General features: G+C 34.8%; 1 protein-coding gene across 4 annotated transcripts in view; it reads right to left on the bottom strand.

Annotated features, from left to right (window-relative positions):
- The window catches only part of LOC125396011 (sulfotransferase 2A1-like), a 57,464-nt gene that overhangs the window by 12,118 nt on the left and 25,994 nt on the right, over positions 1-19,352 (bottom strand). For all 4 annotated transcript variants that reach the window (XR_015738541.1, XM_087908905.1, XM_087908899.1 and 1 more), the window contains 2 exons: positions 16,151-16,245; positions 5,965-6,142 (listed from right to left, as the gene is read on the bottom strand). Coding sequence is in view for 3 of the 4 variants with exons in the window: in XM_087908905.1 (XP_087765031.1) it covers positions 5,965-6,142; positions 16,151-16,245 (273 nt within the window). In the remaining variant the exon portion in view is untranslated. The remainder of the gene's footprint in view (positions 1-5,964; positions 6,143-16,150; positions 16,246-19,352) is intronic.

The following is a 19,352-nucleotide window of genomic DNA, read 5'->3' as shown; positions in this document are numbered from 1 at the left end:
CTCAGAACATCAGTGAAAGTGATTAGTTACTCCAGCACTCTGTCTAGAAAAATACACTGTGCAGTAATGAGGGATAAAACTTGTGAAGTTTGTCAGAGGATATTTCCTCCCACATCTCTTGATTGTGAAAATGTCTTTATAAAACTTCTGTCAACAAAAAGTAGCTTAACAAGTTGAACATCTCTTTTTTTGGTATTTCTGTAGTATCTAAATATAGAATAATAATGATCAAAATTTCTTGTGAAAACTATTACTTGAAGATTAAACCAGATTAATCCCTTTTAGACAGATTAGGCTCATTACCCTCGTAATGAGTAGCTCCTCTGAATAGCTCTCCAGAGGCACGAACAGGTATTTTCTAGTTTTCTGAAAAGGAAAACTAAAGAACAATTGAAAGAAATGTAGAGAATTTCTCCCAGCTAAGGATAGTACAATGCTTAATAAAATGACTTTACAACTTTTATGATTTAGGGAATTAGGTATCTAATTGTAAACAATGAAATTAAATTTAAAAATATTCTTTTATTTCCTGATATATTCCCTATAAAAAAGAACAAGTCTAATGTATGAATTTAGAATGCCAACAGCATCCTCCTGCATTTTTTAACAGATAAGTAAAAATGTCTTACAGTTCATAACTTATCAGAAGAAAGCAGCCCAAAGGGTACTCTCTTAAGGTCACTTGAAAATATTCCACAAAAAAATCTTGAAAAATGTACAAGGTACCTAGTTTCTAATTCTTCCTATTTAATACCACCATCAATGTTAGGACAGAAAAATTAGAGTAACAAATCAACCACATATATTTTGTTTCCTTGGAGAGCTTTGAGCTGAAAGTCAATGTAAGCTTGACTAAGTGAAAGACTTTAACTCGCAAGAAATCTGATAATTTTGTCTCATGTTTTATGATTGAACATTTTTCTATAATAATTTGTCTCTCTAGGATCTAAATGGAAAAATTATCAAAACTAAATTTAAGGTTCACCTTGTTACTTAGCTTCTCTGGGATCATGAACTATATGGAGAAGGAGAGGGAGGAATAAAACTTGAGGAAATGAGGTAGTCGAGATGGAAAAAGGCTAGAGATGAGAATAAAGAAAGAGATATTTTGATTGAGGGAGCCATTACTGGGGGAGGAACAAACCTGGCACTAAATACTTTCCAGGAATGCACAAGGATGACCACAGCTAAGATCTAAGTAATAGAGGAGAGGGTGCCTGAACTGGCTATGCCCTGTAGTAAGACTGATGAATCTTTTAAATGTCATGATAGAACCTTCATCTATCAATTGATGGAAACAGAGGCAAAGACCTGCATTGGAGTATTAGACTGAACTCCCAAAGTCCAGTTGAAGAGTGAAAAGAGTGAGAATATGAGCAAAGAGGCCAAGACCATGGTGGGAACACAAACTGAAACCATTTATCTGAGCTAATGGGAGCTCACTAACTCCAGTCAGACAGGGAGAGAAACAACATAGGTCTAAACTTTTCCCTCTGAATGTATGTGACTGTTGAATAACTGGGTCAGACTATGGGGCCACTGGAACTGGCACCGGGATTTATCCCTACCCCTTGTATTGGCTTTTTTGGGCCTATTTTCTTTGAATGAACACCCTGCTCAGCCTAGATATAGTAGAGAGTACCTTCTCCAAAACAATATGCCTTACCCTCTCTTAGGAATGGATGAGTGGTGGGGTGGGTAGGAGGAGAGGATGAGGAGTAGAGGGAGTGGGAACTGAGAATGGTATGTAAGATGTAAAAGTATAGTTTGTTTTCTTGTAAAAAATATTAAAAATAAACTTAAAAAGGAAGGTAGATTTCTTGGTTTATAGTACTGTGGTTCAGTAATCAAGTAAATGAGCACACTTCTCAATATTTTCAGACTAATAAAAATGGTAAAACTGATTTGTTATCATGCTAAATGGGTACTCATAAGTAATACTTCCCACTAATAGCTCCTGCCAAGCCCTATAACTACAATTCTTCTTTAACATCCTTCCTGTACTTAATACCCATTCACTCCTGTTACAGAGAAAGGACTGGATAATGACAAGAGCTTAATTTAGTGAATAGACAATGTTTCCAGAAGGAAATTCCCTAGGTGTGTGCCATTAGTTCAGTTCTCATCATGCCTTTTGGGCAGCTGTAAGGGAGAAATAGTTTTGTTCCTTGGATTTAAATAAGAAGGCATCTACTTCCAAATGTTTTGGATCCTATTTCCTATGCTGGGATGTGTTTCCCAATAATGCAATGAAGAGAATCTTGGACATGCCTCAACTTGATAAACCTTGCTTTACTGAATCCCATAGTAGGCTGTACCCCTTCTGAATGGAGGTGGTGGAGGAGGAGTGAATGGGGGGGTAGAAGGTAGTTGGGGGAGGGAACATGGGAGAGAGGAAGGGGAAACTGTGACTGGTATATAAAATAAATAAAAGTCATTCTAGTACTCATGCATGTGCAGAAAACTCCTAAGCAAAACAAACATGAATATTCATCAGAGAGAATACAGAAACATATGACTACAGATTCAATTAACTGTCCTGAAGTTAGAATTCAGTGGAACTAACTGAGATATTCTTTGTTCCACCTAGGTTGAATTTTTTTATTTGCATACAAAAGCAAAATTATTTGTGTGTTTTTTGTATAGGGCTTTCATGCAAAACAGGCATGTACCTCAATAAGAAAATCATTTTAAGGCACTTTCAGATATTGTTCACGATCAGTGATTATTATTTTCATTTTGAAGATTTTTATAAACTACTGCTTCCTGAAAAGGAAAATAGCAGTGTAATTTTTTTTCTAAACATAAATTCTTTTGCTATCAGTCAGCACCTGTTTATCCAACCATGAGTCCCTTATTCCCTGCAAGCCCTTATTTTCTAATTCATAATAAGACAACAATTTCATTTGCTACATTGTAGAATTGTGAGTACTAATTTGATATGTTAAGCCTCAATTCTGGCTCTTATGGTAAGTACTAAAAAACTGCTGGTAAAATTGTAAGAAAATAGAATCATTGAAGATTATTATAAAAGGGGGATATTTATTTTTTGTTTATATATAAACAAATACAAATATTTATTTATATATAAATATATTTTATAAACATGTGTGTGTGTATGAGTTCAACTTTTGTCCCTTATCCTAAGTAAAAAAGGATGTCAGAAAAATCTAAAGTGTCACAATACACATGAATTTCCAGTCTACAAGAGGATACTCTATTGACAAATTTGTTACATTTAATTGGAGACAAATACACAAGGCTATCATAATCTGTAGACCACACTCTTCCTCCCTCCCTAAGAAGCATACTACACAGAGCAATCTAAGTATAGTTATAAAATTACATAATAAAGTAAGAAAATTTATTACTTATAAGTAAATGAAAGTTTAATTAGTGTTTTCTTTTGAGCAATACATGCATATTAGAAATATACATGCATTTTCCAGTCTATTTTGAATATTCGTACTGGACCTGTATTAATGATATGATTTACTGATAAGTGATTGAAACTTTTTTTATTGACTTTTGTTACTGCTATGATAAAAGACCTAAGAAAAATGAGTTTAAGAAAGAAGTGTTAATGTAATTTATATATTTTCAATATGAATACTTAGGATAAATATAATCAATATATTGTATATACAATACATATGTATTACAGTCTGGGTAACTTTTATTTAGAAGGAGAAGTGAGAGGTTCACACTGTTAGTGCTGGGTGTTACTGCATGTGAATGAGCTTAAGAAACATTTATAGGCACAGGTCCGGCTTTCAGAATACATACTAGGTTGTCTTAAGACAGAATGACATCACTTGTGCTTTAACTTCTATTCTCATGCATTTTATTGGTATGGGACACATGTCTGTATTCTGTCAATTATATTTTAAATAAACACTGATTGGCCAGTAGCCAGGCAGGAAGTATAGGCAGGACAACCAGACAGGAAGTAGAGGCAGGTAAATGAGAACAGAAGGAAGAAGGAATCCCATTCCTCTGCATTCCTGGCCCTGCCACAGAAAAAGCAAGATGTGACTGCTTCAGTGAAAAAGGTACTGAGCTATGTGACTAACACAGATAAGAAAAATGGGCTAATATACATTATAAGAGTTAATACAAAGCCTGAGCTAATGGGTCAATTGGTTTATAGTTAATGTAGAACTCTGTGTGATTTCTTTGGGACCTAATGACTGCGGTAACTGGGCAGGACAGAAAACAAACAACATTTTATTCTTTCAAAATTTTTCCAAACATATGCATCTCAGCATCCTCTATTTTTAACTCATACATAAGGGTGAGGGAGGTCAGGAAGTTGGTCTCCCTCTTCAATGACCTGGTTACCAGAGGGAATCATGATTTATCATAAGTGTTAGTACAAGGAAAATAATTCCCCAGAATGAAAGGTACGTGTAAATGGATATCATATATAATCTTTATGGATAACTAAATTACAAATGACTTATAGAGTCAGATCAAGTACATACATACATACACACATATATACACACACATATCTGAGGGTTATGATACATGAATCACACTAAGTTTTGGAACAAAATGAAGTATAACCCTACTATATTTCCATCTTGGAAGAATGTACCTGGAAAAGAGGAAATGACCATTGTCCTCATGGAATTGTGTCCTAAATTGCATTGCATCGACTCCAGTGTGTCTCTGTCAGCACTTTTGCTTGTCACTTTTCATAGCTTCTCTATAAAACATGCTAATTCCTTCTTTTAGAATTTCATTACTATCTTTTATTTAAATATACTCTTTTACCTCATCCAAATTCTGATTCATTGTAGGAAATCCAAGAATATGCAATTTTCTCTTTAGTTGAGGCCTTAAGTTCTTGTAAAGACAACTCCATCTCCACAGAGTTTGGATCAGAGAATCTGAGTTTATTTGTCAACAGCAGGGAATTCTCCCTGATGCCTCAGTCCTTAGTGTATAGATGATCATATTGTTGAAGTGAAATGTATGTGTGCTCAACTCTGCCTTCAAACATCCTTTTGTGAGGATATACGAGTATTAGATTAAATGCAATTTGCTAATCACTTTAAATTACTTACCTATATGTATATTCCTGTTCCTTACTCCCTAGTATGGAGGAGAACTGAAGCTAAGGCTGAGGCATTTCAGTTATTGGAAGAAGAAAACTGAACCCATTACTCCCTGTTTCCTGCATCTCTACACAAGTTCCTTACTCATCCATAAAGACCTGACATCTCACTCTTTCCTTCTTCAACCTTGAGTCCCATCACACTAATTATTTGTTAATGAGGTGTAATAAAACTCAGGTGTGATTCACTCTGGCAAAATTATGTCCAAATTTTATAGTAATGAAACCACACCCACAACCTGATCCAAGAGTAGAGAGGTGGCACAGACATAGAGAAGATGTATTTTGCCATTCTTGCAGGGACAATTCAGAACAAACTGAGTAGCCCTGATACTGCAGCAACTCAAATTTAGGTTGGAAAATACCATCGTATTGTAGCAGTGGTGAATAATTTCCTTCATCTTTATGGGGTCTATACTCAGATTTCTATAAGTCAGCAATCTTGACATATTTCAACATCTTTTTAAGCCATTAATTGAAGCGAATTCTATGATTATCATCCATGATATCTCTTTGGTCCCATGCATTAGACATTTTCTTTAGAGTTGAGGTCTAAGATACAGGAAGCCTTGTAAAGCCTCACTGCAACATGTCTACTTCTTTGCTTGTTGATGTTGGTATTGGGCATAACCATCTACAATCCCAAGGTGCTCTCCCAGAACAAATTATTTCTTTTCAGAGTTTCTGAAGCCCACATCATCACCATAGAAATATTCCCCAGTACATTCTGTGAGAAAATATGATGTAAGGAGCAATGACTTCTGAAACATTCCCTATTCTTTGTTAGAATCTCTTTGGACAAACAAGCCCTCCAAGTGTTCTGATATAGAAAAGTTCTTTACCTTTTCTCAACAGTTTCAAACCATTAGTAACCACATCTTGTGGGATGAGACTAAAATTGGACATGTTATTTTCATTCATGGCTTGGAAGGAGCTGTGCTTAAGGACCAGATCCAGCTCTTCTGTCTCTAATTTCTTTCCTAGGAAGTCACATATCTTCTCTATGGTTTTCCTTGTATCCTAAAATGAAAAGAAACAGAAATGATGGTAGTAAATAGGACGTTCTGAGTGACTGAATACAGAGAAGGGAATTACAGATGGATTTTGAAATGTGGGGCGTGAAGAAAGAAATAGCACCATGATATGTGAAAGCATTGAGAAGGGGAAAGTAAGAGGATATTTGAAGTGTGTAGGAGTCACACATAGCATCTGTATATTGAGTAGATTCCAATGTGGCTGATCTCTGGCCCTAAAAGTCAGAGGCTAGAATCTATTTTAGGTAAGAGATTAACATTAGAGACAGAGTCTAAAATAACTGAGGTTGTTCTCAAACTTACTTTGTAATGGATGAATACCTTAAACATGCTCCTGTTTCAATCTCTGTAGTGCTGTGTTCACAGGTTTGTGCCAATACACCTACTAAATGCACTAGGGTTTTTCTTCTTGTGATGGGGTCTCACTATGGAGCCCTATCTAGTGGTATGGAAGTTGCTACAGACACCAGAGTAACTTTAAGTTTAAAGGGGTCATAGATCTTTTATCTGGCTTTGCTTTCTAAGTGCTATAGTTAAAAGTGTGTACCACCATATGTAGATGGAGGCTGCTCATTTGTTCTCAACCATCCAGACTGAAAGTAACCACATGGAAATTGTATTAATTAAAACACTGTTTGGCCAATCACTTAAGCATTTTTCTAACTAGCTCTTATATCTTAAATGAACCAATTTTTATTAATCTGTGTATTGCTACGTGGTTGTAGCCTAATGGTATGTTTCTTTTTTGCATTCAGCATCCATGTCCTTCATTTTCTCTCTGACATGGTTTCTCTCTGACACTGCCATTTTTTTCATTATATCTCTGTTCAGAGTCCCACCTGGCTTTACTATGCTATGTCACTGGCTGAAAGCATCTTCAGTATTAACCAATGGCAATAAAATTATCCACAGAATACAGGAAGGAATGCCACCTCACCTCTCCTTTTCAGTCTATTTTTTTTTATTAGCTATTGGATTTCTTAAATTGAGCATTGGATGCAGGAAAACAAAAAATAGAATTTGAGAGCAAGGATGGTTGAAAGTAGGAAGACAGGAGGAAGCCATTGTTTAACATAGCTAGTACCAAGCATAACTCATACCAAGTATTTGTCTGACGTTTCCATCATAACTTTCTTGTGTGATACCTCATCCAGGGATCCCATCTCTGCAGTCATTTTCACTTTACACACCCAAAATAACTGAAACACTAATGCCTTTCAACCATAGATAAATATGTTGGAAATCACAAGAGATGACTGTTTCTATTATTTTGCAGGGATAAGAGAGAGTCATTGGTAAAATGAAAAGTGGGTTGGAATGCTCCTAGAATTAACTACCCGCTATGCTTAGAGCTCCAGAAGGATTCTCCAAGACCTCCAGAGAGACACTGGCAGGACATGAAATAGTGCTTCAAATGATGTGTTCAATGTTCAACCTCCGTTTGTATGTAGGCAAACACTATCATATTTAGATGCAACAAGACTTCACAGCTCATTTGGTCCATGTGCGAGAAGAAAAATGAAGGTAAATTTGACACCCAGTAATGGAAATGCTGCTTCTTTCTGGAAGTTAGATGTCCTAAAAAGCTAGATTTTAACTATAACATAGTAAAATTTCAAATAAAAAACAGGTCTCAAGCAGAAATTACATTTACAATATTTATATCTCCTTTATCTTTTTATCAAAACTAAGGAATATTAATTATGGCTATTCTTCAACTCCATCAAAGACTCTAAAATATATAACATTACCTAAGTTAACAGAAAATGAATTGTGAACAACTTCCAAATCTCTTGAATTGACAGAGACATCTCATTGCCTTTACAGTCACCCAAAGTTCTTCTGCAACATTAGGGCAATCATCTCCAGCCTACAGTCCCTAGTTTCTTGCAGACATTTCCATGAAACAGGAAATTTGAAAGACTCTTTTGACTCTATTGGCAGTGTGTCCTGCAGAATGTCTTGTAGACTCTTTCATGAAGCAGGAACACTGAAGACTGCTTAACCTTCTTTAGGCAACTTTAGCAGTCATTTTTCTGTGTGTTCTACATGTCCAGTTCATACAGCATAACATCAACCAATCCAGGTAAGAGCAGTTTCTTGCCCACATGGCGTCCTTGTCACAGTGAAGGCAAATTCCAGAATGAATTTCTTCTATGACCTTCGTCCTCTTGAAGAGATTGGTTATCACAGAAGCAGGTGTGTCTCATTGTTATGAAAAATACTAAGTTCTTAAACATTTTAAATGCCATATTCTGTTAGTCTTTGAAGGGTTTGAAGAATAACTATGCATCTGAAATACATTTCTGTATATCTAGAAAACCTAACTAATATGACTACAAGCTTGACTATTATAGATGACAATCTTTTAGCCTATATTTCTTAAATATACTTATATTTTTAATGAGCTTCACAGTACAATACTTTAACCAATATACATTAAATGTGTCTCATTAAACCAAGATACATACCAAAATATTCATTTCTATAGCATATAAACTGTATTTGTATTTATAAACAATATTTAGGAATATGGGCATAGTTGTCTTCAAACTGCTGCTTATTTTTGTTGGGTGAAATATTGGGGAGGGTATTCACAAAGACCTCTCAGTTGGTTTTGGTCCATCAAACAACATTTGTCTGGAAGGAATCCATATGTTCTTATCCTCTATGGAAAGAAAAGCAGAACTTTTCCAAAGTAACACATCTTTGGACCCAAATTTTGAAGTCATAATACCTTTAAAATATATATGCTGGTTTAGCACAGCAGTCTACACAATCAAATGTCTCTCTGCAGTCAAAAGAATCAAATTAAACATAATAATACACATAATTCAGACTCTCTGCATATATTCCATCTTTATGAGGCTTATATTTTGCACCTTTAATCTATGATTGCCTGTACTCTGTGTCTATAAAGACTTTGCTTTGCTTTTGTAAACGTTTGCTTCTGTTTATAACTCTCTATACTCTTTTTCATATCTCTCTCAAGCCTACATGCATTTATTCAACACTGTGACCCATTTAGAGGTTTATTTATGTCTGAATCTATCTTTATTGCATATCTGTCATTATTTATGACAAGTACTGCTTCTTCAAATGTGAAGTGGTGAGGCTATGACTAAGGCTGCTTTGTCTTTTGGCTCTGCCCAGGCGAACATATTGGAAGCATATTCATTGCCTTTATGAGTCATGTACACCAGTTCCAGGTATGTAAAAGATCAATGTCTTTTCATTAGGCAGTTTATAATATGATGCTCACAAACCCCATGTAAGTACAGGACTTGCCAAAAGAGCTAGAATTCATGCTGCCATCACAAATAAGGATGTCACCATTTTTTATGCTGAGTCAGTAAGCCTTCTCTTAAAAGAGGTGTAACACCCCTGTTAGCTTCCAACAAACAGATCTCATTTTTTTTAAAAAAAATTAGCTACCAAGAAGCCATGCATAATTTGTTCTTTTGTGTCTAAAATTTCTTCCCAAGATTTCTCAGGTTTTATGAGGATGGAGTCAGACCCAAGTTTGTGCAACAATCTATAGTTAAAGGTTGTTCATACATGCCTAGTCACTCAGTCCCAAATATCTACACAGAAACAGTATTAATTAAAACACTTCTTGTCCAATCACTTAAGCATATTGCTATCTATTTCATATATCTTAAATTAACCTTGTTCTACTAATCTGTATATTGCCACGTGCTTGTGTTCTACCAGTAAGGTTCTATCCAGTGTCTGGTATCTCTCTCCTGCAGTAGTTACATAACTTCTCTCTGACTCTGCATACTCTCTTTCTATGACTCTGTTTGGAGTACCCACCTGGCTGTACTCTGTTAAACCATTGACTAAAATCAACTTTTTATTAACTTTATTAACCTATGGCAATAAAAGATAGTCACAACATACAGAGGGGAACGCCACATCAACCAAACCCAACCTGAAATGTATAAAGAAACTAACACAGATGTTTCTAGACAGTGATAAATGGGAATGAAGCAAATGGGCACAATGATTTTGAGAGAAGTCAATGTTTGCAACATGCAATACTGTTTCCTAAGGGTAACTGAGAATAACACAGATTTAGAATTCTTTCATAAAAAAATTTCCCAATAATTATTACTTTAGGTTACTTTTGGTTGATTTTATTTTGTTTTGAGTTATGATTTCATGCTATATCTCAGATGGGCACTACATTCACAGTCTTCCTGCTTCAGATACTCATATTATGATATTATAGCTGCCACTACTAGATTAATTGTAGGTGATTGCCATAAGAACATAGAATCTTGAAATACTGAAAACTGTGATTTGAATATTAGGCCATTTTCTGGGGCCCTATATGTATTATTGGATCAAAATTTTTATTATATATTTTAATCACAGATATATTTTTTATTTCATGGAAGAATAATTGATGATGTCAATAACAGAAACTAATATATTGAATGGTTGTAAGGAGACTTGTGGATAACTGCCTATAAACAGAGATAACTGTGTAAAGAAGCTTCCTGGGCAATATTGAATTTTATGATGAAAACATAAAAGTTGTTATAAATGGCAAATGAGTCTTTGATATTGCTATTTACATAGGAACTTTCTATTCTTGGAAGATAACCTTAAGAGATCAATTTTTGAGGGATATTATTTTCCTGTTTTTAATGCTCCTTAATATTTTTCATTTAGAGTGGTTTTTCTGACTCCTGCAAGGGAAGCAGATAGGCTGACTACAGATTTTTAACTTTCTCTGTGCTCCTCTAGAGACAATCTCCCAGTTCTTTCCCCAGTTATGACACAGAAAATCTGTGCCAACTTCCTATATCTAGACTGGATATCACAGATATTCTTCTAACCTCCTTCCTCCAATTAATTGTACCATACACTTACCCATCTTAAACTAGGCCATTCTTGGAAATGCACAGACTACTCTTGTCAGGGAAGAGATGACGTAACTATATATCTTCACATCCCCCTCATTCCCTTGAGTATCATGGCTCTATATTATCCCCAGCTCTGTAGCAGAATACCTGCACTAATGACCCACATCTCTAGTTTATCTCACAGAAAACTCCCAACAACTCCTTCCCAAACTTACTGCTTTATCCAAAATATCAACTCCATCAAACATTTTCTGTAAACCCACAGGCCAAGCTGGGCAGTAAACCAGGTAAGGTAAATGAAGATCTTTGGCTCTCCACTTGCTCCTCCAAGTCCAGTCTCCTGGTATCATCCTTAGCTTTATGTAGAACCCTTGCTAGAGATTCCCTCAGCCCAAATGACAGTCTCAAGAGAAAACACAGATCTCAAGCTTCATAGTTCCTTCTCACTACTTATTACTTTGTCCTAGCCCTAAATTTCATAGGAAACTCTCTACGAACTTGCAGGCCAATCTAACCAGGAAAACAAGTAAGCCAACATAAGATCTTGCCTCTCCCTTTTTTCTAACAAGTCCAATCCTCAGTCTCATCAAAAGCATTATCAAACCCTGTGCTGTGGTCTGTTCTTACTCACTGCCAGGTGACTACTTAAGCAATTCCAGTATGAAACTCTACTCTTTTTCCTACTGTGGATGTTTGTATGCCCCTCCTGTTCCATGCATATTTCTAAGTGTCAGCTTTCTGTATCCATCCAGAAATACATTTAATCTAGAATATCCAGTGTTCGTGTTTATGAGTATCCCAGAAGAATTTATTAGCTGGCAACACATTGTCATCATACTCTCCAAATTACCAAAAATGGAAGTAAGAATCAACCTTACAAAGACAGAATCAGAAATCAGCACCTAGAATTACAATTTTCCCAATGCCAGATACAGAGACATTATCCTAAAATGCCATCAATAACATCCATGAGAATATGTCTTCACTAGAGCCCATAAGCCCTACCACATCAAGTCCTGAGTATTCCAACATAGCTGAAGAAGGAAAGGACCTTAAAACAGCCTGTAAAAAGATGATACTGGTACTTAAAGAGAAAATGAATAAATCCCATAAGGAAATCTATGAAAACATAAAAAGTGGAAGAAAATGAATAAAAACATTTAAAATCTGAAAGTGAAAATACAATCAATAACAACAAACCAAATTTCAGGAAATTTACCAAAGAAAACTTTAGGAACTCGAACAGGAACCTTAGTGCACAGATTTGGGAGCAATATATAAGAGAATAAGGAGTATTTCTCAGTTAATGAGGATAAAATAGAAGAAATGGATATATTTGTCAAAGAAAGTTTTTAATCTAAAAAACTCCTGTAACAAAATATTCAGAATATCTGGAACATTATGAAAATACCAAGTCTAATAATAGGATTGGAGTCAGAAGAAGAAAAACCCAAGTCAAAAGCACATAAAATATTTCAACCAACTTATAGAAGACCAATTTCCTAACCTAAAGAAGGAGATACCCATCAAAGTAAAAGAAGCATACAAGGAGACTGAATCAGGAAAGAAAGTCTCCTCCACAAATAACATTTAGAAAATAATTTTAAAATAGAGGAAAGTTATGTTTGAATATGTAAGGATTGTAATGGGAGGATGAAGTCGGAAGGGGGAGAAAAGAGAGACTCAAGGAAGAAAATATGGGGAGAGATAATTAAAATTAGGGACATTTGAGAGAACATATGCCACCCAAACTACTAGAAATATTTTAAAATATACACATACACACCCATATGTACAACTGAAGGCAAGGTAAGTAATAGAACCTAGTAATTGTGGAGATGTTGTCCCAAATGGGCATCTGATGACACAAAAGTACTAAGATTGTGTTACACATAATTGAGTTGTTGGTCAAAGAAATCTTACCAGAACACATAAACAACAGAGGCTGTGGTTTGCTATCCACAAACTGATAGCATGCCTGGTTGCTGAACAAAACACCTTTATAACTCATTGAACATGGAGTTACTGGGCTGGTGGCTACAAAGAGCTTTAACCCCTAAATTCCAGCATGTTTGTTACAGGAAGGTACTCTGCATGCTATTAAAAGAGAAATGTTAGCATGAAGCCAGTCACAAATCCTTTGATCTGTAATGGTGTCTCACCTACCTCAAGATATGCTAGAGCAATCGTGGCACAAAGCTCATTGAAATAACCACCCAATAACTGACTATAGTTAAGACCCACTCCATGAGAAAGAACCCATATCTGGCACTGATTTGGTTTTCAGAGACTAAAATAGCCTGGGGACCAAGGATAAAACAAAATAATACTGCTCTAAATAAGAAGTGGCAAAATTAATCCTAATGTTATTCTGCTATGCTTAGATTAGTACATTGATCAGCTATCATCAAAGAGGTGTACTCCCAAATCAGTTGTAAACACATATAGAGATTCATGGGCAGATAACACATAGAGTGAAGTACTTTTGAGAGATCAGCTCTATATGGTACGTCTCTGCCAAAGCTCTCACTTTAGAATTCAGAGAACTCTTCAGGAGAAGAAAGATTGTAAGAGAACTAGAGGATGGGGGACACCAAAAAACAAGACCACATATGAACTCACAGACTGTAACACATGAATAATGTGCCAACCATTCTGTATAAATTCTCTACTTATGTATTAGGGCTTCTAATTAAGTGATTGTATGAAGTCCCTGAAATTCTGAACTTGCAGGTCTCTGTTTGTACCTTCTTTTTTGCTGTTTTCCTTCTGTTGGCTTGTCTTGTCCAACCTTGAGGTGATAATACTGTTTCTTCATATCATATTTTACCTTGTTATATTTTGAAAAAAATGAATGGATGAATTAATTAATTAATAAAAATCTTATAATTAAAATAAATGTTAACAACTGAATTCTCATCTACACCTGCTGTGGGAGGAAAAATCAGTTTTCTCTAAAGCAATGTCACTGGATACATCAATCATTCAAGGACAGTCTAGATATTAACAAGTAGTTGATCAACATATAATAAGTTTTGTTCATTTTGAGGTGTCTGGGGGTGGGAGTATGTGATGCACTTTTATTTGGTTACAGTTTGATGTTTTCATTTTTTTTTTGGTATTGTTTTGTTTTGTTTCCTTTTGGGGGAATTTTGTTTTACTGGGTTCTTGCTTTCTTGAGAAAGAATTTAAAGTTGGTTGGGTAATAATGAGGAGAATATTTGAAATGAATATGATCAAACTAATATTACATTTAAAAATATTTTAAATTATAAAAATATATTCAAAACAAAACCCAAAGATGTTACAACTAACAGTAGCCTTTGTCATCACCAGAGTCTACCTCTGTAAGTAAACACTGGCTGGAAGACTGCTTTTTCTCCTCCTTAACTGTAACAGGAGGAGCAGGCTGCTTGTCATCCCAGCCGTCCAGCTATCTTACACCCAAAATAACCACACAGAAACTGTATTAATTTAAATACTGCCTAGTCCATTAGCTCTAAATTTTTATTGGCTTATTCTTACATTTTAATTTAATCCATTTCTATTAATCTGTGTATTGCCATGTGACTGTGGCTTACCAGTAAGATTCTAACCAGTGTCTGTCTCAGGCAAGAGATCCATGGAGTCTGCCACTCTGCCTTTCTTCCCAGAATTCAGTTCTGTCTACTCTTCCTAAGTTTTGTCCTATGGACTAGGCCAAGACAGTTTCCTTATTCATTATCAAATGAAAGCAACAGACAGAAGAAACTCCTACACCATTTCCTCTTTTCTGTTTAAACAAAAAGGAAGGCTTTAACTTTAACATAGTAAAATTACATATAACAAAACAGTTATTAAGCAAGAATTATAGTTATAATATTTATATCTATTTTATCTTATATCATAACAAAGGGAAGCTATAACTATATATTTTTAACTCTATTAAAGATAATATATGATATATATATATTGAGCAGCCTAATGATGGTCAAGTGTTTTCTCTGGCAGACTTCATGCTCTTTGTAATTTTTTCTGCTTCAGTAAAATATTCCATTGATATCTTTATCCGTGATAGGTAAATGATGACTACCTTTCACCTATAAATTTCGAACTATTTAAACATTTGAGTCACTGATCAAATCAGGATTTTTTACGTTTAATAAATAATAATTTAATAATTATTAAATCATTAGAAGTATATTTTTAACTAAAGGAAAATAAAATGCACAAATGTACATACCATTATTTTTTCTAATTTTCATTAAAACAGTAATTTTTTTAGACTTGGTAGACCTCAATCCAGCCATAAAATCAATGATATCCTAGATTCCCCTGAAACTATCTATCTTCTAATGCTATGCTAGAATCATGTGACATTTTCCAAGAAATTTTAATTTTCAAGATACATTTGAGCACACACATAGTATTTAAACATATTTAAACTTTAATGTGACATTTTAATTTAATGAAACCTTCAATGGGTGGGCAGTGGTAATGCCTATCAGTCTACTCAACATATATCCTTACTTAGTGTTAAAACAATTTAGATATTCTATGCTAAGACTTTTGAAATCTCCAGTGTATTCTATCCAACCATACAAAACCCTCTGTACTCTAGAGCACAGGACACAATCCTCCCAGACTGGTCTCACCCTGTATATACCTGTATATATATATATATATATATATATGGTCAAATTTATGTATCGCCTAATGTGGTTCATTTGTCTACAGCACTTGTGCTCTTCCAGGATCCACATATGGATTTTACTTCTTTGTCCCTCTTCTTGCAGTCAACAGGAGATGATATATATTGGGCACAACAATGAAATGACACTACATTACTGAGTTTTCAGGTGTATCAAATGTGTTGCACAGACAGAATTTAAAACTTATAGTGCAGGTGTGAGATACCCTACCCTACCTCAGGGTGAAGTTGGGTAAAGAAGATGTGGGTGATGAACAAGAAGGTTAGAGAGAAAATGCTAGATTCAGATAAATAGAAGAGATAGGGCATAATCTTAATTTTAGTGACTCTTTATGAAGCTAACACTGACATGGAGATACTGAAGAATGTGGGGTGCTCCATGGGGTGAGTTTTAGAGAGACTTTGTGGTTGCTGTAAGAATGATGGTTACCTTTTTCATTTCTTCATAGCTCAGTAGCAGGAAGTTCTCCCTTTCTCTCATGGACAACCAGTCACGGGTGTGTTCAAACCATGATCCATATATCACTGTGTAAAGGAATGAGAAAACTGTTAATTACAAATAACAAATAATTACAAATAAAAGTGACATGTTCCTGAAACTTCGTTTTTCTGAAAAGTGGAGACAGATTTACTAAAAACACTCAAGCCATTATTTCAGTATTCAATATGACATTTCACACACACACACACACACACACACACACACACACAGAGAGAGAGAGAGAGAGAGAGAGAGAGAGAGAGAGAGAGATATCTTGTGTGATTTTACTTTGGGACTAAACAGCTGGGGGAGCAGGGCAGGACAAGAACCCCAACAAGCAGGCCTGGCCTTTTCATGTTACACCAAACTGTTTCTGTAAACCACAGAAATTAGAAATAGACAATTGACTCCACAAACATGTTCTCAAGGTCTCACAAAAGTTTTGTGAGATGTGTGTATCTGCACAGACACTCATACACACATAAATACCAGCCCATAATAAATAAGGAAATTTTAAAGGAAAAAATACAGTGTTAAAGCAAAGTGAAGGATATGGTACAGTTCCATAATAACAAAATAACACAAAAAGAAGATAGGAGTGGATATTCCAAGATATGTATCACACGATGAAAAGATAAAGTCTATGTTCATATGCATGGAAAACATTTTTGAAATCATTTCTAGTAGTTTGGAAAAATGTTCTGTGTTCAATAACCTTAAGTATTAGCACAACCTATAACCACTTCAGAAGAGAGTTTTAATGAGGAATTGTCTATATTATATTGGTATCTGGGCATGTCTTGGAAAAGTTTTGTTAATATGTCATTGATGATATAGAAGGATGGAGGACATTATGAACAATTTCATTCCCTATTCATGGAAATCCAAAAAAAGCATAAGGAAAGAAAAAGTAAGCTTTGGGCCAGAAACCAAGAGATAACATAGTCATTGTCTCTCTGCTCTTGACTGAAACATATTGTTTTAACTTCCTATCAAAACTTCTCGTGTACAATAAACTGTAACCTGGATTTGAAAAAAAAAATCTCCTTTTCTCTCTAAGTTCCTTTTTGTACAAACAGATGCTAATTCACATACAGGCAGAATTTAGGGTACCGCATAGACAAGACTAGATGAGAACCTCCCCTCATAATACTAGAATTAAACAAAAAAGTACATTGAAACTGGCAAGATAGAAACAACAAGTAAAATGTAAAGTAAGCTCTGAAATCTCTCATAATAACAGATTTTTCAACGGAGACTTTATAAATCATGAGAGAGGGGCTGGAAAGGTGTATTTCAAGTTGTATAAACAGTCAATGATAACTCCGTTTTCTGTACCCATCAAAGCTACTTGTCATAACTGAAGGAGCAATAAAATTTTGTATGCTAACATTTGCAAAATGAATTTATGACCACCAAGGTAGCTCTACAAAATACATTTGTAGGGTCTTTTAAACTGAAAAGAAAAGTAGAGCTATTCATAAGACTGCAACAAGTACAACTTAGCTCTACTAGTCAACATGACACAATCTATAATTAATTGAGAAAGTCTCAGTTAAAGTTTTGTCCCTTTCAGTTTGGCCTGTGACCAAGTGTTTGAGTAGTTGCCTTGGTTGATGAATAGTGTGTTAGGAACCAAAGCACAGGTAGCTTAATCTGGGTTTTATGAGAATACTAACTGAGCATGAGACACTGTAGAAGTTAACAATGGATTTGTAAAATGGTTTCTACTTCAGTTCCTTCTGGAGATATGGCCCTGACTTCTCCCATAGATTGTGACCCGAGAGTGAAAGCTTCGTCTACATAGTTTCTGGAAAGTATGTTCTATCACAGAGTACATAAAGTAAACTAGAACAACAAGTAACCAAAAACATGTTTAGCAGGTTGAAAAAAAAGGAAGTATATTTTTGTTGTACTTCATTAAAAGACAGATGGAACATTATAATGAAATGATGAAAAAAATGTGTTCAGGACTAATGGAGCTACAAAACAAGCAAGTGTTGCCCATCTAATCTGACAAAAATGACTTAAAACCAAATCTAGTAAGAAATGATAAAACTTCCTTCTGATTAAGGGAACAATTCATGGAAAGAACTGTATAATTCCAAACACAGGTTTACCCAGTTCTCTGCAGAAAATACTAATAGATATAAATAAACCAGCTATCACTAGGTGTCAGTAATTTTATTATCATCAATTAACTTGAATCCCAGTAGAAAATGAGCAGAATTAAGTGATTTCACAGTTAATCTGGACATAAAGCACAAGTAAAAATATTTTATGCAAACTCTTAAGAATGAATACACATTGTTCTTAGCATCAAATGAAATTTTCTTTAAAATATATCAAGTATTAGAACACCTAGTTCTAGTCTTAGAAATATGGGAAAATAATGTCTTATTCTCTACCTGACAACAAATAAATGACTGCAAATAAACAAGAGAAACTCTAGAAGGCAAACAAACTCATGGAAATTAGACAACTCACAACATTTTATGAATGAGTCCTTGAAGAAACTAGAGTAGAAAGACACCTACAATAAAATTAAAATTAAAATCCCAAATCCTTTAATCTGTGAGATGCAATGTAAATCTCTAAGAGAGATGTTTAAAGTTCAATGTACCTACATTAAGATATCAGAAATATATAATAATTTTATTAATGATTCACTTTAGGGCTCAGGAAAAAGAACAAATCAATCACCAAAATCAATAGCTGGCAACAAAAGATGTGCATCAATGAAATTAGTGAAATGGCAACATCAACAAAGATGTAAAAACAAGCAGAGATTCAATGAAACAAAGTTGCTTCCTTCAAAATGTTAACAATATTGACAACATTTTAGATAAACTAACCAAAATGTAGAATGAATACCAAAGCTAATACAGTAAGACATGAAAATAAAGTCAAAATGACAAGCACCAGAGAAATTCAGAAAAATATTACAGTTTATTAAAAACACTTAACTAGGGGCTGAAGAGATGACTCAGAGGGTGAGAGCACTGACTGTTCTCCCAGAGGTTCTGAGTTCAGTACCCAGCAACCACATGATGGCTCACAACTATCTGTAATAAGATCTGGTGCCCTCTTCTGGCTTGTAGGTACACATGCAAGTAGAATACTGTATACATAATTAGTAAATAAATCTTTA

The sequence above is a fragment of the Myodes glareolus genome, chromosome 1 (assembly GCF_982192425.1).
Source record: "Myodes glareolus chromosome 1, mMyoGla1.1, whole genome shotgun sequence".
In the NCBI taxonomy this organism is placed as follows: domain Eukaryota; kingdom Metazoa; phylum Chordata; class Mammalia; order Rodentia; family Cricetidae; genus Myodes; species Myodes glareolus.
This window is presented reverse-complemented; position numbering and strand designations above follow the sequence as displayed.